This window comes from Piliocolobus tephrosceles, chromosome 6 (genome assembly GCF_002776525.5).
Source record: "Piliocolobus tephrosceles isolate RC106 chromosome 6, ASM277652v3, whole genome shotgun sequence".
NCBI classification, from domain to species: Eukaryota; Metazoa; Chordata; class Mammalia; order Primates; family Cercopithecidae; genus Piliocolobus; species Piliocolobus tephrosceles.
Genome location: NC_045439.1, coordinates 139,012,068 through 139,036,232, shown reverse-complemented (window position 1 = coordinate 139,036,232; position 24,165 = coordinate 139,012,068). Strand labels below are relative to the sequence as shown.

The following is a 24,165-nucleotide window of genomic DNA, read 5'->3' as shown; positions in this document are numbered from 1 at the left end:
ACAGCACTAATTTATTATCTGACAGTCCTGAAGGTCAGAGGTCTGGTATGGGTTTCATGAGGCTGAAGCCCAGGTGCCAGTAGGCTGTGTTCCTTCCTGGAAGCTTTAGGAGAGGGTCTATTTCCTGCTCACTCATGTTGTTGGCAGAATTCAGTTCCTCTGGTTGCAGGACTGAGGCCCTTATTTTCTTGCTCACTCATGTTGTTGGCAGAATTCAGTTCCTCTGGTTGCAGGACTGAGGCCCTCATTTTCTTGCTAACTGTAAAAGAGCTGCTGATCCCAGATTCTAGAGGCCACTGCATTCCTCAGCTCCTGGCCCCTTCCTCTATCTTCAAAGTCAGCACAGGCGGGTGGAGGGCTTCTCATGGTGTATCTCTCTGACCTACCTTTGGTCATCTTTTACTCTGAAGGACTCGTGATTATATTGGGCCCACCTGGATAACCCCTGCCATTCTCCCCATCTCCAGGTCCTTAATCACACCTACAAAGTCCCTTTTTGCCATGTAAGGTAACATATTCACAGATCCCAGGGATTAGGACATGGACATGTTGGGGGCAGCAGGGGTCATTATCCTGCCTACCACAGCCATCCAACGTGGAGCAATCTTTGATCCAAAATTCAACCCCTCCCTTTCCAGGGAGAGGTCTGTGCCGTTTCCTGTGCAGCAGGGACCTACGGCCCCAACTGCTCGTCCATCTGTAGCTGTAACAATGGTGGCACCTGCTCCCCAGTAGATGGCTCCTGTACCTGCAAAGAAGGTAATGTGCCCTCTCTCCCAAGCTCATCCCCCACATATGAGCACACTGCTCAGGTGGTGCTGCCAGCTGAGGTGGGGCTGCCCCAACCCCACCCACATGCAAGGTCAGGAAGCCTATATTGGTTGGGTTCCAGGCAAGGAAACCCATGCCAGGAACTTCAATAGCAGGAATGTAATGAGGGGATTCATTGCAGTGTTGTTCAAAGAGCTGAAGAGCACACAGGGAAGGTATGCAACCCAGACATTAACACCTGTGGGAGAAGCTGCTATCGCTCCTAGGGTTGGAGGGACAAAACAAAGAGTTCCCAGAGCCTGGGAGTGAAGGGTACCTGGTAGGCACTGAGACATGGAGAGAGGGGGCTGCGCCACCGCCGAGGCCCCAGGTAGAGAAAGAGGGAGAGGACACACCTCTCTCTCCTGCTTCCACTCTCCAGTCTGTGGGCAGGTCTCCCATGGGCAGCCCAGCTGGGAGCCAGCTGACGGGAATCCTGGGATATGCATCCCGCAGGGGCCAGCCCCCATCACAAACAGGGAAGGGGAGAAGGGGAGAAATGGTGCAGTAGGCAAAGAGGCCAGTGACCAGCCTAAAAATGGAGAATCAGCTGTCCCTCAAACAGAGGGCCCTGAGATAAACTGCCAGACTCCACCCTGGGCAGAGACAGCACTCCCCACCTGAGGTGGTACCTGTTCCAGGTAGGATCATCTGCCCGGAGCACAAACAGCACCCAGAGGCAGGAGACCTGGGTTCTAGCCCCAGCTCTCCTAACAGCTCTGTTGAATTTCTGAACTGTGTGTGGAATGTGTGTTCTAACCCAGCCCTCAGGAAAGCAGTGGTTTGGGTGGGATGCCGTGTGCACAGCTTGGGGGGGGAGGGGTGGGAAAAACATACTGGACCTGGAGAAGTGACAGTCCCTTTCCCTCCCCTCAGGGTGGCAGGGCCTGGACTGCACCCTGCCGTGTCCCAGTGGGACGTGGGGCCTGAACTGCAACGAGAGCTGCACCTGTGCCAATGGGGCAGCCTGCAGCCCCATAGATGGCTCCTGTTCCTGCACCCCTGGCTGGCTGGGAGACACCTGTGAGCTGCCTTGCCCGGTGAGTGCCAGGGTGGGGAGGGACAGGTTGGGCTCAGATTCTCTCATGCCCTTTCCCTGGTGTTAGTTTGTCCACAAGAGTGCACAGAGAAGAGCACTAAGCTAGGTGATGGGACACTTAGATTTAGGTTACAGTCCTAGTCCTAACTTCTCTGTGGCTATTTTACTACTTTGGCCCTCATCCCTCTCATCTATAAAATGGCAAATACTTGGCAAATGTGGTGACATGGCATCACTTTTCCCGTGTTGCTCTTGGTAAACACTATTGACTCTGGCACTCGAGCACAAATGCAACTTTGCTACAAGACAACCCTTACTAATCCAGGAGAGTTGCCATTCCTTGGTAGATAATGTCTAAGTTTCCTTCTGGTTCCAACAGTCTGTACTTTTATGATCAAGAGTGTGTGGCGACTAAAGCAAGCACTGTTCAACAATAACCACCCAGACTTAATCACTGGATCTTATAGGTCTGAGATACAAATAAGTTAAACCCACTGATATATTGTTGGATGAGCGAGCAATGCAGTCCTTAATGAGTAATTTGGAGTCCTGCAATCCTGAGTTCAAATCTCGGCTTTGTCACATCCTTTGTAACCTTGAGCATATTACTTCACCTCTCTAACCTTGTTTCTTATCTTTAAAGTGGGAATATAATGGAATCATATCATAGAATTGCTGTGAGGATTAAGAAAAATGAGGTATATGAGGCTTTTGATACCTAATGAGCATATAAGAATTGGTGACTACCTTCTTCCCCAGCAACAAAGAATAAATCATAGTCATTCCTCACATGGGATCAATGTGTTACAATTTGCAAAGTGCACTTTCATTTACAGTTTTGGTTAATGATCATTACAGGCCTTTGAGCTTGACCACTGAAAAGTAGAGCAGGAGTATCACCCTCCCTCCCAACCTCATACTCCTGTTAATGCAGCCAAATAATTCTTCAGAGTATCTTTATGGCTGTGTTGATTCCCACTTACAAAACGTGTCCCCATTGTGCCCCAGCCCCAGTCTCCCTACATCCCTGTGGGGTTCTGGCTCAGTTTTGTCATCAAGATCCAGTAGATCTCACTGGACCCTCCGAAAGTAAAAATTAAAAAATTAAAGAAAAGATCCATAGAAGTAACACAAACCTCTGGAAGTTTGGGTCTAATCATTTTTCTCTCCCTGTCTTCTCCACAGGATGGTACATTTGGGCTGAACTGCAGTGAACACTGTGACTGCAGCCATGCTGATGGATGTGACCCTGTCACAGGCCACTGCTGCTGCCTGGCCGGATGGACAGGTAACCTTCCCTTGCTGTGCCACCACCCAGGTACTGTGAAACTGGGTTCTTGGTATTCTACTTCTCTTGACCATTCTTTCTTCTTCAACACCTTTCTTCTTGATCCCTGAATATGCATCTTTCCCTTTATCTGCTCTGGGTTCCAGTTCTTCATTCCATTTAATTCAAGTATTTATTGAATATCTATTAGGTGTATGCTCTGTCCAAGGCACTGGAGTCACTCCAGTAGGTCAAAAGCTGACATATGGTGGGTGTAAGTGCTCACTCTAGAGAATATGATGGAGAGGGGGACAAGGGTCTTTCTCCTTAGTTCAGTCTCAGAATTCTGCTCCTTATATCTATCCTGTCAGCCTGCCTCCTAATACAAAGTGAATCCATCTCCTTCTTTCCATCCCACTGCCACCACACAGTCTGCTGGGCACCATCCCGCATCTGGCACTGCCTTGGCCTCCGATCTTGCCCAGCTGCATTCATTCTGCACCTGGTGGCCAGAGTCAACTTTTTAAACACAGACCTGCCATTTTAGTCCCTGTTCAGAATGCCTCAATGGCTTCCCACGACTCTTATATAAAACTTTAAATCCTTACCATGGCCCAGGGCCCATGGGATCTGGCTCTGCCCGACTCCTCCCCCTCGCTCTGCTCACTCTGTGGCTCACTACATTCCAGCCACCAGGGCCACAGCCTTCAGGGAGCCAACCACCTTCCTGACTCCAGGCCATTGTACATGCCATTCCCTCTGCCTGGATCATTTCCTTCCCTTTTTCACCTGATAACTCCTTGTCTACCAGATTCCAATGTAAAGCTTTCTTCCTCTAGGAACGCACTTCCCCTGCTATGATACCCACCCCCCACCTGACCAAGACAAAAGCATCCCCTTTATTAATTCTTCTACCCTACATTTTTCCTATTGTGGTACTTAAATCAGAGTTCAATGACAATTGTGGAAGCTGTTTATTATCTGCCTCCCTAATGTGGCCATCAGCTCTATGGAGGCATATGCCTTATTCACCATTGTATCCACTGCCTGCCACAGAGATATGGATAACATGGTTGTTAAGAACCCAGCTCTAGAGCCAGACTGCTGGGGTTTATGACCTTGGGCAAGTCATTTAACCTCTCAGGGCCTGAACTCGTCATCCCTAAAATACAGATAATTATCCTTGCAACTACAGGGTTGTTTTGAAGCTTAAATGAGTTATTACCTATAAAGTGCTAACAGTGCCTGGCACATAGTAAGTGCTCAGTAAAAGTAGGCCATGAACACAGGAAGTGCTTAATAAGCATTTCAGGAGTGAACCTACTAGCCAGTCCCAAGGTGATGAGTAGCAAAGAGAAAGAAATATAGTCATTCCTGGCAGTATAGGTTATCAGATTAATAATTAACACCAGGTTGCTGCACAGCCTGTGTTCATAACCAGAAAGTTTCTAAGCAGCCAAGAGCCAGGGACATTGCTTCCTCTGCAGTATCTCTGGCCTGGCTTCCCCTGCCCTGCTGGCTCCTGCCCCTCAGTAAAGAATAAGGCTCCACCCTGGTCACTGGCACCCTAGAATCTCAGCAGAAGCCAAGTGGAAATCAACTTTAATTTTTCATTGCTTTAATTTTGAGTGAGCCGATTAAGATTTTAATGACATCTAGTGCTTAAAAATTCTGTCTTTGGTGAACAATCTTTCAGCAAGGCCCCTGCTGTTCTAAACCTAATTTCCCCAAATGTGGTCCTGAAGTCTTTTACAAGAAGCAACTGATGTCCTGAGGTTTGTCATGCAGAAGGGGGCCAATGAGAGACAGAGATGGGCCTCCCACTGAGCCCTCCCCACTCACCTCTGCCTCAAGAAAAATCTGTGCCTAATTTCCTAGTCCCTGGCACATTGCTCATTCCTTGGCTCGGCACAGGTTTGGGGCTGCCTGGAGATGTGCACATGTCTTCCCTTTACTCTCATAAGCCATAGGCTTACTGATAACTGGCATTTTGTCTTATTCATCTTGCCCTGCACATAATATGTGCTTATTAAATGTTTATTGAAATAAACTGGAAGAAGTTGGCCTATAACCATTCATGATTTTTCCCCTTAAAGTGGGGGAGGCTTTAAAGATTATCTCCTCCAACCTTCTCATGCCACAGATAAGGAAAAGGAGTTGTCTGGGGTCTCAGGACATAGGGGCCAATAGGATGAGAGACTCAGGATTGTATCTTAAGGGGGAACCATTTATTAAATCAACTAGCATTTATTGACTCAAGCAATTACCAAACTCAGCAGTAAATGGTAAAAAGCAACAGTTTCTGAGTACCTACTGTGTGCCAAACACTGTGCTGGGCACCAAAGATGCAAAAATGACCAAGATGGCATCCTGTCTATGAGGAGCACCTAGGTAAGCAAAGTCAGACGTGTCAGTAAGCCATGGTCCCTGTCTTCACATTGCTGGCAGGGGAGACAGGACTCATGTGTATGAAGCTTTCAAGTAACAGGTACAGACAAAGCTGTATGCTGCTGGTTATCAAAGAGATGCTTGTCTCCCTGGGCAGACATCCAAGAAAGCTTCCTGGAGAAGGAATGGACCCTGAAGGACCTGAAACGGACCCTGAAGGATATGGGATGCTGAGTGGCTACTGGCTTCATTGCATGAACCACAGATCATCATGTATGGATCCCTAGCCTAGGTTTACAGATGTGGGGGTGGGGAAGATTCCTGCAAAATAAAGTAAGGGGATTCCCTAGAGTAAGAAAGGAAAGGACCTCTGAGGGAGACTATCCCTATCCAACTGTGGGGAAGGGGAAAACTGGGGCCCGGGAAGGTAACTGAAGCTGCTTCTTCAGAAACTATAGCTGGGAGCCTCCCACAAGGCCAAGGTCAGCCCCTTTGATCGTATCAGTAAGTCGCTTCTGGAACTGGGCACTCCGTATGGGGAAATCCTTGACCCTTCTTTCCACTTAGATCCCATGTCTTAAGCTCCAAGAAGGTCTTGGGACATAGCCACCACAAACAGGAGCCCCACTCCCACGGAAACAGGCCCAGAATATAGTAACTGCCAAGTCCTAGAACCCAGTGGGACTTTACAGACACCTTCAATCTGAGAATAAGCATGGTACACTCCTGGTTCTCAGTCTCCATAAACGAGGACCCCTTTTGACATGAAAACACTAAGGATTCCACAATGAGAGTAGCTATACTTTTAATGGCCATTGGCTACGATAAACACAATAGCAACCAGCTGCCATGAATTCAGTGGTGCTTTCACATACACTGTGTTTTATGAACACAGTAATACCTATAGTTTCAGGAAAGAGCAGTGTCTATGTGTGACACATGTGCCTTGGTCAGCTGGCAAAGAGTGCTTGGTGTGCAGTGGAATTGGAGGCCCTGTAGGCAGCAAAGCTCCACCTCAGTGCAAGGAACAGCTTTGTCCCTAGGCCTGTGGTCTGAATCCTGGGTTTCCAACAACCACAGGCAAAAGAAGTCCTAGGCTGGTGCAGTGGCTCATGACTGTAATCCCAGCACTTTGGGAGGCTGGGGCGGACAGATCACTTGAGATCAGGAGTTTAAGACCAGCCTGGCCAACATGGAGGAACCCGTCTCTACTAAAAATACAAAAGCTAGCCAGCTGTGGTGGCTCACACCTAGAATCCCAGCTACTCGGGAGGCTGAGGCAGGAGAATTGCTTGAACTCGGGATGCAGAGGTTGCTGTGAGCTGAGATCATGCCACTGCACTCCCACCTGGGTGACTGCACTCCCACCTGGGTGATAAGAGTGAGACCCTGTCTCAAAAAAAAAGAAAAAAAAAAAAAAGAAAAAAAAAAAGCCTTATGGCAGATCACAGCTTTTGTTATGCCCAGGAAAAGGAGAAACTTGAAGATGGATCCAAAACTTTGAACAGTTTTATGGTTTCCACTTTCCCAAACTCCCTTTAGTCAATCTATGATGCCTGTCTAGGGTTCACCTCTTGGGCACCTGAAACACCACTGGGAGAGACCCCTGTCAATGGCTAAAATATGGCTGCCAGATCCCATTCCCTGGGGAGAAAACCACTTGCCCACCCCCTCCCCCGCCGACCCCCCACCTACCCACCCGCAACCATCTCTCAGAAAGTGGCATCTGAAGCCTCTACCCTGCTGCAAAACTGAGACACTACAGGGAGGGAGCGCAGATGCTGGGCTAAACTGAGGCACAGGAGGATGAGTAGTGGTTCCACCCTCCCTCCCCTCTCCTCGACAGCCCAGGTGGGCTTGTACAATTCCAGTCTGCCTCTAAATTGGTCCCACTGCTCTCCTGCTGCTGCTAGGGCTGGCTCTGTTCACTGGGTACAAGTGTCTTTCTCCTTTCTTTCTTTCTCTTTCCCACAATCGCTGTCCTTATAACAAGGCAGACATGATTTTTCAACTAATTCTGCCCCTCTCTGAGCCTCTGATATTCACCTTCTGAAGCCAAGCCAATCTCCTGGGCTCATATGTTCCATTTCCCTAATGCATGTCAGAATGGAAGCCTTTTTGCCTGCGAAGAAAACCTACCCCAGAGTTAGGGCATCCAGCCTCAGGCCTTTTAAAATTCCTTCTTCGCCTTCAGGCTGTAGGGAACCTAACACACATTTCCTCTACCTGAGCCCAAAAAAACTATTATAGACTTTGTTCCTTTTTCTTATTGAGAAATTCCATCCATTCCCCCATAGGCCACTGTCAAATTGAGGGTCACTCAATCAAATTGTTGGGTTACAACTGGCATTTTAAAAACTGAAATAGAATACATCATAGTACAGAGAAAACATCAGAGTCCATCACACATAGTGACAGTAAATGTAATTTTTGCAAAGCACTGGTTTCTATTGTATGTGTGCATGAATGATACATATATTGCACTGAGGAGTCTGGTCAGAAGAATCTGAAGAGACCCCACCTACTCTCTGAGCCCCTCCCTGGGTGGGCTGGCAGGGACCCAGCAGCACCAGTAGCTTCTGGGCTAACGTGCATGGGCATATGGCTCACTCCCAGCTGGCACTTACTTGCCCAAAGTTGGTTTCTCCTGGTCCTGTTCTTGAATGCCATACAGAAGAGGCCCTTGTGATCTGGTCCCTTCTTACTCCCACAATCTCATCTCTTGCCGTACCCCATTTTGCACTTTGTGGTTCAACCACATTCACTATTTGCAATTTCTTTCAAGACATGATTCTTTCTCCTGCCTCCTGCTCTTTGTACATACAATTTCATTTGCTTGGTCAATTCCTCCTTGACTTTTAAACTCTAGACATCACTTCTTCCTGAAAATCCTCCGTGACCAGCCAAGCCTCAGCTGAGTTTCTCCTCTACATTCCTGGATGCACTATGCTGCCTCCACCTCTTTATACTGCACTGTCCCCCTTCCCTCCATTTTTCCCTCTGCCCTCACCTCTCTCACCACTGACCTGAGTCTGCCTCTGGCCCACAGGCATCCACTGTGACAGCACGTGTCCACCTGGCCGCTGGGGCCCCAACTGCTCTGTCTCCTGCAGCTGTGAGAATGGAGGCTCCTGCTCCCCAGAGGATGGGAGCTGCGAGTGTGCCCCTGGCTTCCGAGGACCCTTATGCCAGAGAAGTAAGGCTGATCCCCTGACCCCGAAGAGTTCAGAGGGCTCATCCTCCCTAGCCCTCCCAACTAGAACTAGCCCTGGCCTGGCAGAGGCTGGGCTCTTAAATCAGCCCCCATCTCTTCCTTCCCTCTAGTCTCCTCTCTCTCTGCACTGGCTGTTCTGTCCCCAGGTTTGGGGCCCAGGCCAGCTACTCAGTGGAAACAGGGCCACACCACAGCTCTTCTCTGCAGAAAGGGATGCACCCTCCAAGATGTGGGAAGGATACAGGTCTCCCTATGTTTTTGAGAAGTGTGGAACAGGAAGGGTAGCTAGGCTGGCTGGGGTCTATTGGCCTGCTGACCACCATCTTCCCTTTACCCTCAGTCTGTGCCCCTGGGTTCTACGGCCACAGCTGCGCCCAGCCATGCCCCCTCTGTGTGCACAGCAGCGGGCCCTGCCACCATGTCAGCGGCATCTGTGAGTGCCTCCCAGGATTCTCTGGAGCTCTCTGCAACCAAGGTACTGTCTCCAGTGGGATGGTACTGGGCAGGGAGGTGAGAGGTTCTGGGAGGAAAGTGGCAGGGAAGGAAGGGCTTAGGGATTTTCATCATACTCTGTAGAGGTAGCTCCTTCCCTCTTCAGGACTTGGGCTGCCTTTATGAGAACTGCCCCACATGGCCTGAGACAAAGGCCCTAACGCAGTTAACAGGCTCAGAGGTGAAATGCTTTGTCTGTGATTTCGTAGCTAGCAAGTGGCAGAAACAAATTCTGATGCCAACATGCACGCTAAAGGGATGAAAAGTGAAATAAGCATAGAGGAGATCTACATCAGAAGTGGCACCATGTGGTCTGTGCCGACTGCCAAAGGTAAAGGCAGAGAATGCTGTGGGAGTGCAGAGGAGTTGGCTCTGGCTTGAGCTGGAGATGGCAACTTCCAAGCCCTTCTCCCTGTCATATTCAGGCCACCATCCCTAATCCCTCCCCACATGCTTTCCTGATTTGACCTCGGAATCCTTCACAATACCAACTCCAAGAACTGCTACCACTCAGCAGGAGTTGAAAAGCGATATAAAGCTTATTTGCATTGGTGTTCTGCCCTACCAGTTCTTTGTGGGGGAAAAACCCTGATCTGTAACATCTGCAGATTTTTAAAATACAAATATTCCTACCATGGCTGATTTCAAGATACCAATGATTTAACATCATTCACAAAATTCCCAAATATTGAACAACCAGTGAGAAGGTAGGAGCTGCCTCCACACATCATTGCCTATTGCCATCCCTGGCTTTCTTAGGGCAAGACAGTATGGATGTGGGGGAAGGCTCCATGGACCATGCAGGACTTCAGCTGGGCCTTAGCTTGAAAGGTGGAAAAGGAAGAAAAGCATTCTGTGTAGAGGAAGCAGCTTGGGCAAAGCATAGAGACATGGGCATGCTACAGGGAAGAGCTGATGGATATGGTAGCTGGGGGTGGGAAATGGGGGTTAGAAGGTAGGCTGAGGCCTTCAGAACAGGTTTGAACACAAGGTTACAGAACTTGCACTCTGTTAAACTTAGGGCTAAAAGCAACTTCAAGGTCATCTATGCAAGAAATCTCATCTGGACTCTGCTTAAATACTTCTGTTGACTGAGCGCTCACTACCTCCCAGGGGAACCCATTCTTTTGATGAATAATCACTACTGAGCTGGGCTATTTTTGCAAGTGTGTGGGCTGTTAATATGTTTGAATAGAAAGTTTACTACATGATGCTTTGAGGTCCTGAGAAGTTTGAGCCCCAGGGAAACATATGTGACAGTTTCATTTACTTGCAACCCTCCTAGGATGGTTTAATCATAACCTGACATGTCAAGGTTTACTTATTAAACATAGGAGACTCGGCCATCAATACAGATAGTCTAGGTCTAAATTAGGACCCATGCAGCCCGAGGAGTAACTCTCAGATGCTGCGTTGTCTGATTTATCGCCCACTAGCCTAATGAGTATTTCCCACATATAGATCTAACAGAGTTTGCTATTAATGGCAACTGCCCTGGTTAAGTCTCAAACCTTGTAAAAAATTGAACTGACACTTTCTAATGACTGGCTTTCCAGCGAGTTACAAATTATAGACACTGCTTATGCAGAATCATTAAACATAGATTAAATATAGGCAGATGTTTTCTTTTCACCAGCCCCCCTTCTGCCCACTGCCCCTCTCTTTGCCTTACTCTTGATTCAGCTAAGAAGTCGGCCAATTAATGGATTAGATTGATCGTATTAGCAGTTCTGTGGGTAAATTTCTTGGCCTCATATATGTGAGAAAGACTTCAAAGATAAGACTGTCTTGTTAGAGAAGCTCAGAGTTCGTTTTGCAGGTAGGGTAGAGGGAGCAGCACTGGCACCCTACTCCCCACAGACGGCCAGGACTTGGGGTTGGGTTCCCCAAATCAAGTACCTCCCAGAGGTAGGAAAGAAGAGGCTGGGCAGCCTGCTTTTCAAAAAGCTGGAGCTTGAGCTGCAAACAGGTGAAATGCATGTCACCCTCTTGGCAACAGAACTTCCTGGAAGGGAACTAAGGTTTCTGCCAGGGGAAGCACAGGGCCCCAAATCAGCCAGCCTGCCACAGCTACTAACTATGGCCCTAGGACAGTTGGTGAGGGTTCCCATTCCACCTCAAAGATGAGGAAACAGAGACCAGGACAGGTGTTGTGGTTTGCTCAAAGGCACTTAGCCAGCAAGCAGTACAACTTCCTAGTTGTGTGACCTTGGGCAAGTTACTTAACCTGCCTCAGTTTCTCATCTATAAAGCAGAGTTAATGATAGGGCATAATGAGACTATGTAAGAGTATTCCAAGATTAAGTGAACTAAATACAGGCATACCTTGTTTTATTGTGCTTCACAGAAACTGCATCTTCTTGTTTTTTACAAATTAAAGGTTTGGCCGGGTGCAGTGGTTCACATCTGTAATCCCAGCACTTTGGGAGGCCAAGGCGGGTGGATTGCTTGAGGTCAGGAGTTCGAGACCAGCCTGGCCAACATGGTGAAACCCTGTCTCTACTAAAAATACAAAAATTAGCAGGACGTGGTGGCGCGTGCCTATAATCCCAGCTACTGGGGAGGCTGAGGCAGGAGAATCGCTTGAACCTGGGAGGAAGAGGTTGCAGTGAGCCAAGATTGCACCACTGCACTCTAGCCTGGGCAACGTAGCGAGACTCTGTCTTGAAACAAAAAACCAAAGGTTTGTGGCAACCCTGCCTTAAGCAAGCCTGTCGGTGCCATGTTTCCAACACCATGTGTACACTTTGTGTGTCAGCATTTTTTTTTGCAATAGTGTTTTTTAATCAAGGCATGTACATTGTTTTTTAGACATAAAGCTATTGCACACTTAATAGAGTACAGTACAATGTAAACATAACTTTTGTATGCTCTGGGAAACCAAAACATTTGTGACTTGCTTTACTGCAATATTCACTTGCAGTGATCTAGAACCAAACCCACATCTCTGAGGTATGCCTGTATTTGTGAAGCACATTGAACAGTGTCTGGTGCATTTAAGTGTCATGTATATGTTTGTTGAATATATAAAGAAAACTTGGACCTAAATCCAAGGCTTTGGACTGGAGAGTCTGGTCCACCATACTGCCTTTATTATTTGTCTCATCATGTCCAGGAGAGGCACTGAGTAGATGCAGATCCTAGCCACTAGTGGCCCACAGTCTGGCTGGGGAAGAACTACCAATATGAGGCAGTGTGGTGTAAAGCGGAGGGTTTCAGCCCAAGATGTGAGAGACCTGGGCCCTGGGGAAGTCATGTATCTTCAAGAATCAACACCTTCCCATCATCTTCTGTGCTGCTCTCCAGGATCGACTTTATTTTGTGGCAATGGGAACCCACTGAGGCTCTCTGAGCAGGACATAGGAGTGCCATGAAGAAAGCTGTGCTTTAGAGAGCTCAAGCTGTAGGAAGCAGATGGGGGATGAATTGCAAGGGAAAAGAAAAGGTTAAGTGCTCAATGAATACTCAAGCCTAGTCCTAAAAGAGCTTTGCAGCCTGAGTGAGGAAACCAGCTCTTCCTCCAGGGACCAAGGAGTGACTCCTCCAGGAAGGTCTGTGACCAAAATCCTCCAAGTGACTCAAATTGGAAATACCAGTGGTGGAGAGGGCCTTATGAACTCAAGAGGGCTTTCCTGAGGAGGATGCTGAGCTGAGAGGCTTGAGCAACAGGCCAGAGGAAAGAGGCGGGCAGGGACAGACACTCAGGGCTGGTCCTTTAACAGTCAAACCGCAGGCAGGCCTGCCACACGGCATTTATCCCTCTCTGTCCAGCTGTACACATTATCTACCCTTGTGGTTGTGGAATCTGTGATGTTGGTGAAAAGTGGTAATGGAAAGCAGAAGGCTGTGGAACAGCACAGGGAACACTGGACTGTGAGTCCAGAAGTATAGTGCTCAGCCTCCCACTTCTCATCTGTGAGGCCTAAGTCAGGTGATTCTACCTCTATGGGCCTCAGGCTGTTCTTAAAGGCAATCATAATAGAGCCTTCTGAAGAATGCAGCTGTAGGCATGAGAGGGGCAACTCATTTATGTGCAAATGGAGAAGGGTGACGAGGGTACCAAGGCGGGCACGGTTTCCATCCAGATCCATGACCCCTGGGTGATCGTGGCTGTGGCTTGGGAACTTCTAGGGATGAGGCTGTGGGTGGAGGTCAGAGGAACACAGGTGGGAGGATGGGTGCCAGGCTGCCCTGTGCCCACAGTGTGTGCTGGAGGACACTTTGGGCAGGACTGTACCCAGCTTTGCTCCTGTGCCAACAATGGGACCTGCAGCCCTATCGATGGCTCCTGTCAGTGCTTTCCTGGATGGATTGGCAAGGACTGCTCACAGGGTAAGTTGCTACCTGGGAATGCCCCTACCTGAAATCAGGCCCAAAAATTCTCCCTTTCTTGCCCAAAACCTCTCTGTCCTGGTGCCTCCACTTCAAGGGATGAAATCTCCTTCTGCATGTAGGAATGAGCCCCATTTAGCTCTACAGCTAACATGATGGATTATTAGGATTGATCATTGGTATTAACTGCTGGTATCAAAGGTATTGATAATGCTATGAATTCTGAGACTCGATACTCCATTAGCACCTGGGCAAGGAGTAGCCCCTGAGTTTGGATGGGGAAGAGGAGGGGCAACAGCATGCTTGAGTTTGGGAGTAGGGAAGTGAGATGAGGCCAGGGCAGCCACCTCAGGAGAGTAGGGTGCCCTCTGGGTGGCCCATGTGAATGATGTCCTAGAGGCTGTTCACGTAAAGTGCACCAATCTGATGTGAAGGGAACAGCCTCTCTCCAGAAGCCCCCAAACTAAGGACAGAGACCCTGTGGAGCTCCTTGTCTGATGGGTGAGACCTAGCCAGTACCCTCCGGGAGGTCCTAGTTAGATGGCTGAGGGAATTTCCATTCTGATGAGGAGACATAGGCTCCACTGTCAGGAGCTCACCCACTGAGAGGAGAGAGCTCCTGCCCTAGGAAAGTCCCCCTCCTCGTGGGGAAGCACACACAGTACATACATGGTAAACCACAGTGTTTACCCGCATGCTCCAAATCAGTCCCCTGAGAGGGGAGGCTCAGGGGCCCTCAGAGCCCTGCTGAGTCAGTCATCAAACACTTGGAGAGTGGGTAGAGCATCTGGGCTTAATGGGAATCCTGGGTAACTAAGCCAAGAGATAAGTGCAGGAATTCTGGGAACAATGTGTGAAGCCACTGAAAGCCAGGAAATGTCAGCCAGGTCCACCTGGCATCTTGGCTCTGACGTGTACTCCCCCTTCTTCTCCCTCTCCGTCTGCCCCTCTCTGCCTTCCCCTTCCCCTCTGCATTTCACCCACATCCCAGCTTGCCCACCCGGGTTCTGGGGCCCCGCCTGCTTCCACACATGCAGCTGCCACAACGGGGCGAGCTGCAGCGCCGAGGACGGGGCCTGCCACTGCACCCCTGGCTGGACTGGACTCTTCTGCACACAGCGTAAGCCCCACCTCCTGGCCTCCCAGCCACTGAGAATCCCATGCTGCGGCCTACTGGCCAGTGTGGGCATTGTCCAGACCAGCAGGGAGGGAGGAAGGAAGGCGGCCCCAGGATTAGTACCTGACTCCTGCCCCCGTGAGAACTGAGGAGCTCTGCAGGGGCAGCTCTAGACCTGACGATTCAGGGGACTGACAAGCCCAAAGTCCTGGAAGGTCAGGGCTGCAGGATACCCCAGCAATCACCAAGACCAGACCCTCCTTGGACAGTGGGGCCCAGAGTGGGGAGGAGCAGCCTGTGGCCACACAGGAAGGAGACCCTAGCCTGGCCTGTGGTTCCACATCCCCTCTGCCTTGAAAAGGCAAAGATCACCTAGCCCCTGCCCCTTCAGCATGAAGATCCTGAGCAAGGAGACAGCTCTGGTGCAGGGCCTCCCTAGTCTTCATCCCATGCTCAGCAAAAAAAGAGACAGAAGACAGGTCTGGTTCCCGCTGCACCCCTTGTCCTCACCCAGCAGCAACTCTCATGACTGGAAATCCTGTTTCTCTAGGCTGCCCAGCAGCATTTTTTGGGAAGGACTGTGGGCGTGTATGCCAATGTCAGAATGGCGCCAGCTGTGACCACATCAGTGGCAAGTGCACCTGCCGCACAGGCTTCACCGGGCAACACTGTGAGCAGAGTAAGCTGTCCTGACCCCTGATGCTGGGTGAGGCTGCTGGGCTCCAGCCTCCTGCAGAGGATGCCTCCTGCTTCAAGGTCCACTCACTCAGGGCTCTGTACCCCTTGGTCCCTTGCCTTTGGGGGCAACTTCCAAGGAAAAATGCTGAGGAATGTCATGCCTATATTATTGTTTGAAGACTTTCTCCCTTCAGTTGGGAGGAGATGGGGGACATTTAGGGCAGGGCAGAGGTTATAGCAGGTAATGAGAGAATAGTGGGAGGCAGATCTTTTTTTATTATTCTTTAAAGTCCCTATGGCACTCAGATTAGGGCCTGGCAGGTGGAAGATACTGCTGAAATGTGTTGCATGAGGAGGAAGTAGGGGTGAGTGGGCCTTGCTCTCTCCTCCTCTGTCCCTGTGTCCCCCACTCAGTGCTATAAATGCTCTGTCCACCCCCAAGTATCTAGCCAAAGCACAACAGGAGCTAAGGGAATGGGCTTCACTCGGTGGGAGGCAAAACAGGCTTATTGCCATAGCTGTCTACACATGGAATGGGAGGGGTGGAGAGTGAGTGGGTCCTCTACCCTAACTCTTTGTGCCACACAGGATGTGCCCCAGGAACCTTTGGCTATGGGTGTCAGCAGCTATGTGAGTGCATGAACAACTCCACCTGTGACCATGTCACCGGCACCTGTTACTGCAGCCCTGGCTTCAAAGGAATCAGGTGTGACCAAGGTAATACACAGGTGGCAGAGCCCCTGGGCTCTGTGGAAAGGGCCTCATGGAGGTTCTAGGGAGATTCCAACTGGAACAGCTGCATTTGATGACACCTCCCTTTATTCACATTTATGAGGACAGCAGGAATAGGGTGGGCTGCAGAGGCTCCAAGTGCTGGAGAGGCATAAGGAGCAGGCAGTCTCTCAGTCACAGCCTCCCCAGGCTTGCCCTTGGCAAGTTTCCCATGAGCCAAGCAAGGGTAGCCACAAGCTAGTACCATGGAAAGGTCACCAGACCAAGTTAGAATATCTGCCAAGTTCTAGTTCTGCCTTACCTGCTAGGTGTCCTTGGGTAGGTTATTTGATTTTGCTAGGCCCGTTACTCCACGTGCAAAGTGGGAAGAGTAGATTAATCGTCTTCCCCCATGACACAAGGTTACTCTGAAGGCTGAGGAGCCCGAAGGGGCTCAACCTGGGTTCTAGCCCTACAGTCGGACGACACCTCATAGGGCTTAAAGGGGATGGAGTCCCAAGGTCAGGCTGTGAGAATCAAGTTGAGATCGTATGAGTAAAGGACTCAGCATGGTGCCTGGCCCATAAGTGAACACCCCAATAAATAAATGCTGGCTTTGTTACATAATGTGCTACAAACATGTTGGTTCTACATGGGGGGTGAAAATGGGCTCTCAATTATCCACATTACAGAAAAGGAGCCAAAAGACAGATTTCCGTTGCATTCTGAGGATAAATCACTGAGAACGATAATGCAGCACATTTACCTCCCTAGTGATGTTGGCCAGCTCAGTTCAGCCAGCAGCCAACAGTCAAGAAGTCCAGACACTGCGGGCCTGGCAGGACAGCCCCCTAGACTAAGCATCAGCATGGAGGGCAGGGGCAGCCCTCACATATATCACCAAGCGGGGTCCTGCGGGCAGTAAACCTGGAAATAATAGCACAGTACTTAGAGCTTTCCTTGCCAGTCTATCACTTGGTGTTCACAATGACTGGGGAGGGTGGGGCTATTGTCCCCATGTTACAAACTAGCAAACCAGGGACTCTGAGCCACACAATTAGGAAGCAGGGAGAGGAGCTGTGTTCAATTTCTCCTGACTCCACCAATTACAGGTTATGTAATCTTGGGCACATTACCTAACCTTTGGTAAATTGGTTTTTTCATCTGTGAAAGGAAAATACTAATCCCTTCACAGGGCTGCTGAAGAGTAAATGAATTAATATCTGTTAACTCATTTTTGGAACACAGTAAAATAATAAATATTTGTTATTGTTTCACATCCGCAGTCACAATTGCTCCTTGTCATGACCCTGGGACTCCATCCCCTTTAGGGACGAAGGCACAGTGAGGGCTGGGGGTAGTCACGTAGAGACTGAGGAATCAGGCCAAGGCCAGAACCAGGTCTCCTAACATTAGAGGGGTTACGGGCATCTGAGCCCGGGCCCAGGAGACCTGAAGTGCAAGCAGGCCGGCCCCAGGCTCAGGCCCTCCCTCTGCCCACAGCTGCCCTCATGATGGAGGAGCTGAATCCCTACACCAAGATCAGCCCAGCACTGGGTGCAGAGCGGCACTCGGTGGGTGCTGTCACAGGCATCATGCTCCTGTTAGTCCTCATTGTGGTGCTGCTGGGCCTATTTGCCTGGCATCGGCGGCGGCAGAAAGAGAAGGGCCGAGACCTGGCTCCCCGCGTCTCCTACACACCTGCCATGAGGATGACCAGCACCGACTACTCCCTCTCAGGTAAGGGCCATGCTCCTGTCCTTCCTCCTCTTCCCCTCCACACACACACCCCAGGAATGGTTGTACCCGTAGGGTTGGCTGCTGTGGCTGGATGTAGAAGCTCAGATTCCCTAGAGTGACAGTGGGGATGGGGAGCAGGAGCCTACCTAGAAAAGGTATCTGGGGTTCCAAGAGGAAATTGTTTCCTGAGTCCCTAGCTCTGAGCAGCTATGGTTGGGAGCCTCTTCCCATTTTCCCAGAGCTTCCCTATCCTTCCCACCAGCTTTCGGCCTCAGGGTCACCCACACTAACCAGTCACTTTCCTAAGCTCTCCAGGGAACCGTCTCCCCAACCTGATGCCTATACCACCTCAGGAGACTAGACCTTGGAGCCCAGTGCCCAGAGCTTGTCCATTTCTGTTTCCCTGGTGAAGGCCTCAGGACAACCCTCCTTCCCAGTTCCAGTTAGAGAGGGCCCTATTAGTACAGTGGAAGGGGACAGTACCTGACTTGGAGGAGGTCTGAAAGTTTGGACAATGACCCTCTGGCAAGTGTGCCAGAGCCCAGTGCATCCACGAATGTGGTTAACAGCTCCAATAGGCATTTTATTTGGGAGTCTGAGTGGGGTCAAGGTGGGGCTGCTGGGCGATATCCTTCCTTTCCCCTGAACCCTGGACTGCTGCCTTGGAAATAAGGTTTTCTGCTTCATATTTGGCTAAAAAGTAGAGGCCAAAATGCTCTGAAATTGCCCTATAGTCATGGACCATGCAAGGCTGGGCCTGTCTGGGTGGGCACAAGGTGACAGCTCTCTCCAAGTGGCTCTATGGTGCGTGGCTCATGGCTCATCTGCAGCCTCCTGCACCTTGTGCTTAGAAAACCCAAATCACTTCAGCCCATTCCTGCTAAGTGTTGCCTTCTGTATGTCCAGCTTCATGCTAGGCACTGCAGGGTAGACAGAGGCAGGCCAGTGCACACCATGCCTTCAAGGAGCTCCTGGTCTACATGCCACACTATAGCCAAAGCAGACATCCCCCACACATGACTATACTGAGAAGGTTGGCTAGGGTTTCCTATGCCATTCCTCTGGTATTCCCTGGCCCTATGGAGAGGTTCTGGAATCCTTAGGAGGGAAGAACGGAGTCAAGAGGAGTGAGGTTCTCTTTATGATCTCATTACCAGGATGTGACCCTAGAAGGAAGCAGGAGTCCAGCCCTAAATAGGGACTCAGAAACATGTAAGGCTATCAAAGCCAACATGCCCCATCCAGGCTCCAGTTGATGGTGCCCCGCCCTGGCACTGGCGAGCCTATCCTGCACTCTGCCATGCTGCAGGGAGGACCAGCATAAGGGAAGAAGCAAATCAGGCTCTCCAGATTTCGGTAGGGGTAGTGGATGCCAGGAAGCTTGGGGGATGGGGTACTTGGCTGTTTGTCTTTGCAGGGCTCTCTAAAGGTTCCCAGCCCAAGCATTAGTCCTGGGGGTATCTCATACCAGCAGCAGGGGTATGATGGTATGTGGCACCTTGTTCTCTTCCCAGATTTGTCTCAAAGTAGCAGCCATGCCCACTGCTTTTCCAATTCCAGCTACCACGCACTGGCATGTGGGGGGCCTGCCACCAGCCAGGCCAGCACTCTGGACAGGAACAGCCCCACCAAGGTACCGGGCCCCTGATTCCCCAGCCCCTGCTCACTGCCCTCTCATTTAACCCTCACCTCTGCCCAGGAAGCAACTGCATCCCCCACATGGAGGGTCCATGTAGAACTGACCACCAATACATGAAAAGCAACCCTGTGATCCATGGTACATGTAACACTCTGTGAAGCATGTAATGGAGCCAGCATGTTATGTGGAGCCAAGTGCTGTGTAACCAACCCACAGCATCACTCACTATAACATATACCCCTGCACCCTGTAACCAACTGGTACCAAGTCATGTAATCACATATTAGCTTTATCACCTATAATCACATAGACACTTTTGCCACATGTCAGCATGTAATCAAAACATCAGACCACCTTGTAGGCCAGGCGTGGTGGCTCACGCCTGTATTCCCAGCTACTTGGGAGGCTGAGGCAGGAGGATTGCTTGAACCCAGGAGGTGGAGGCTGCTGTGAGCTGAGATCGTGCCATTGCATTCCAGCCTGATGACAGAGCAAGACTCCATTTCAAAAAAAAAAAAAAGAAAAAGAAAAAAACTAGACGACCTATCACAAATCACTGCAGTATGCTACCAACACAATGTGTGCAACTGGCATATTATAGAGTAACTACTGTTATTCAGATAACTAGCTAACAATGGGAACATAACCATGTCATCAGTACCCACTCATAACCATTTGTTGCAATCTGAATCAACACAAGGGATGTGGAATCCAAACTTCAGCCACAGCCAGTGTTCTGTGGACAGTGAGTTCTGCAGGTCTTCATGGCAGGTGTGCAACCTTCTGGACAGGACCTTCCCTGACAGCTTCTAGCATAACCCTGGCTGTTGGCAAGATGTCCTCTTATACTCACAGGCCCTTGGGCAAGGATGTCTCCACACCTATGTGTAGATAATACATAAGGGAGCTCCCTTAATGTGCCCAGACTCACACCAGGCAGAGCGGGAAACAAGAAGTGAGGATGAACAGCCCCCAAGGACAGGTCTGAGAGGCTCATGCTGCATACCTCTGGATACTCACCTGTGCCTGTGCCCATAGACACAGAACAGTAGGGAGCAGGGCCATGGTGGGAGTGGGAATTTTAGGACTCCTAGCTTCCCATAATACCCATTCAGGGACAAAAGCATGGCTTTCACTGTCCAGAGCTATGCCCTAGAGATCTACGAGTCCTTTCTTCCCTGTCCCGTGGAGAATGACCATAGGCCTACAGACCTGGTCCAGCAACAGTAACATAGATATACAGCCTCAAGGGCAACCACTATCAAGCCAACACCCCAAGACCACTCTCAGCCTCCACCCTCTTTTGGTAAGGGGCTGGAATTACTGCAGAGTAGCCAACTTGGTGACACCTCAACCCAGGGGCCCAGAGTGGCTCTATGTGGTTAAGGACCCCTCAGTCTAACAGATAGGGCATCTGCAGCAGAGGCAGGCAGCTGTGATGACATGGAAAGGACATGGCACTGGGAGCTGAGACCCGAGTTCCAGCCAGCTTTGTCACTGACTCCTTGTGTGTTCACAAGCAAAGCACACAAGTCAGGACTCAGGTCGCCATCTGTAAAATGAGGATAACCATCCTTGCCTCATATGAAGGGCAGCTGTGAAAATGCAGAGAAAGGAAAGATAACATAAACCTCAAGATACTCTGTTCTGAAGCTTTCCTTTGGTCACAGGAAAAGGAAAATCTCACATTCAGCCCTTATCAGGATCAGGTGGCAGAGGTAACAGTGACATTGCAGGCAGCCTCAAGACTTCCCTCTGTGCTGGAGATGGCCTCGTGTTGCAGCTGAGACAACACCAGAGGCCCCTCTCCTAAAGCTAAGCCCCACCCCCCAGCTAATCTGCTTCCTCTGTCAGGACCAGCTTGGCTCAAGCTACCCCAGGAGGCCTGGGAACCCTACAACTTCAGTCCAACACCTGGGGTGGGGTATGTTCTGTTCCCACTGGCATCAACCACACCATGGTGGCCTGTCATGGAACACCTAGCTCGCCCTTTCTTTCAATGGCCTAGGACCCAGGTGGGTCAGGATTATCACAGGGTGCGTGCACTGAAGCTACGCAAAGCGAAGATTGGGGAGGGGTACCTGGGGCTCTATATATTAACTGGCTCTCCTACTCTCCAAACAGCTCAGTAACAAGTCCCTTGACAGAGACACAGCAGGCTGGACCCCCTACAGCTATGTGAACGTGTTAGGTCAGTAGTGGTTTGAGTCTGGTCCCCACCATCATGTCCCACCCTATTCTTCTTCCATATTGAGAGGGACCCAGCTTGAAGGAAAAGGGTTATGAGTCCTGAACATGGTTTCCCCCAGGGAGAAATTTTGGCTCTCACAAGCAGATGAAGCCCAAGAATTCCTTTCCATTACTATATTAGGGCTAAGTCCCTGCTATGACCCAGGGACCACAAGGGAGAAAACCAGGGCCAGGATGTAGGGAATCTGGATGGAAGCAAAAGACACTCACCATCTGGATGGGAACCTCTGCCTGACCCAGGCCCTACCAAGGCATTCCTTTCAAGGGCTTCTTTCCCCTGCCTCCTCCCTGGTGGATGAGCACTAATTCCTGCCAAGGGAGGGAGGGAGGAATGGAGGGAGGGAGGGAGGAACGGAGGGAGGGAGGGAGGGAGAGGGGAAACAAGGCAGATGACCTTGGCTCTAACAGAGCCCCTGGCCCCGGCCCCTCTGGATGCTATACACAGAGGCCCCCAAGTCCTCCCAGCCTGCCTCACCCTGACCGTGGCCCACTTGTGTACTTCCTACCCTCTTCCCTGCCATACCAGGGCCCTGGGAATAATGGCTCCTCCCTGTCATTCCTCTCACTAGACTCCCATTTCCAGATCAGTGCCCTGGAGGCCAGGTACCCGCCCGAGGACTTCTACATTGAACTTAGACACCTCAGCCACCCCGCTGAGCCACACTCACCAGGTCAGACCCCAGCCCTACCCTCCACCCCCTCATGCCAGACCAGACCCAGCACCTGCCCTAATCCCCATCCCTGCACCTTGACCTCCACCCCATGGTCCCAGAACTCTCCCTTTTAAGCCCTCTTCCCTCCTAACATGTCTACCAGCTCAATCCCCTATCTAAAGATGGAAACCTGTCTGGATCTTCCCCATCACCCATTCTGTTCCCACAGTGAATGGTGGATGTGGACAAACGGGCTACTTAGGGTGGAGAAGATACGACAAAACTGCCCTCCCTACAGGCCACAAAATACAACCCCACATCACTCAAAAATGACTTGGGGATGGTGACATCTTTGGGGTTCTTTGGGCCCTGTTGGCGTGGATAACAGGGAGTTAGCTCTCTGGCTAATAAAGCCCAATGTTTCCCAGAGACTCCAGAAATCCCAGTGGCCCAAGCCAAGCTTTCTCAGATCACAGGGTAGGGTTGTCAAACAGGGATCTGCAGAGGCTGGGGCAGGATGTGTCAACCAACATCATCTGTACTCATGTACTGAATACAGCCTGGGCTGAAACCTGGTGGCCTGGGAGAGACACACACAAGACTTGGAAAGTTAGCTCTGAGATGGGAACATGTGGGTAGGAGTTACATAAGGTATCATAGGAATAAGCGCAATGAATGAACAGAGAATGTGGCCTCCCTACAAAATGGCTCCTCTGGGGCACACTGGACAACTCTAGGCCTGACCTCAGGCTCTAGGTGGCTTCTAGAACTCTAAGGAAACTGAGCTGCTCTACCAACCCCTGCAGGTCCCTGGGTCCAGTAACACGAGGAAGGGTGAAGGTTCTGAATTCATCTGCCCACTGAGCAGGCATGGGCTGCATGGACCCTGGGCCTATACTCAGGAGGCTGTATTCTTAGCTGTGGGTCCCCTGGATAGTATCCAGGGCATTTAATAACCCCACCAACTACAATCTCTCCCACTCCCCCAACATATATACACACACAGCCCCACCACCACCACCACGCTGTATCTCTTTCCACAAGGGAGCATCCTCTGAGCTAGGCCAGAGTTCTCCCTGCTTTACAGATCTCACTCTTCAACTAGTGTAACCAGAGCACCACGCGCTGGCATTTGTCTTACACCCAGGCAGGCTGGTGTCCAATGCGAGAGAATACTTGGAGAGATGTGGGCTGTAACTGTAACTCAGCTTCTCACTTGCTGGTGTGGTTTTGGACAAGTCACTGCTGCTCTTTGGGCCTGTTCCCTGTTCTGTAAAAAGGAAATGTTAATGCCCTATAAAGTATAACATGCTGAACTAATGCCAGCGTATAGGCAGTTGCAGTCATGATTCTGAAGGACACAGGTACCTATACACCTTTCAGAAAAAATTTAAGGCCGGGTGAGGTGGCTCACACCTGTAATCCCAGCACTTTGGGAGGCTGAGGTAGGTAGGCAGATCACGTGAGGTCAGAAGTTCAAGACCAACCTGGCCAACATGGTGAAACCCCATCTGTTAAAAATACAAAAAAATTAGCTGGGAGTGGTGGCGCATGCCTGTAGTCCCAGCTGTACTCGGGAGGCTGAGACAGGAGAATCGACTGAACCTGGAAGGTGGAGGTTGCAGTGAGTGGAGACTGCGCCACTGAACTCCAGCCTGGGTGACACAGCGAGACCCCGTCTCAGAAAAGAAAAAAAGAAAAATAGCAAACTTGAAAGAAAAACTTAGGCCTGGTTCTGCTGTATCTCTCAGTAATCTGTGGAAGGTAGGCAGATGGGAGCAGACTCTTTCAAATTCAACATGGGAACTCCTCTATGTAGAGGAGCTATAGGGAGG

At 50.3% G+C, this 24,165-nt stretch overlaps 1 protein-coding gene across 1 annotated transcript in view; it reads left to right on the top strand.

Moving 5' to 3' along the window:
- Positions 1-24,165, top strand: part of MEGF11 (multiple EGF like domains 11) — a 247,921-nt gene that overhangs the window by 213,927 nt on the left and 9,829 nt on the right. The window contains exons 10-19 of the mRNA XM_023220801.3: positions 639-759; positions 1,687-1,850; positions 3,035-3,137; positions 8,554-8,700; positions 9,059-9,193; positions 13,414-13,542; positions 14,534-14,662; positions 15,210-15,338; positions 15,926-16,054; positions 17,552-17,788. Of these exons, the coding sequence (XP_023076569.1) occupies positions 639-759; positions 1,687-1,850; positions 3,035-3,137; positions 8,554-8,700; positions 9,059-9,193; positions 13,414-13,542; positions 14,534-14,662; positions 15,210-15,338; positions 15,926-16,054; positions 17,552-17,788 (1,423 nt within the window). The remainder of the gene's footprint in view (positions 1-638; positions 760-1,686; positions 1,851-3,034; positions 3,138-8,553; positions 8,701-9,058; positions 9,194-13,413; positions 13,543-14,533; positions 14,663-15,209; positions 15,339-15,925; positions 16,055-17,551; positions 17,789-24,165) is intronic.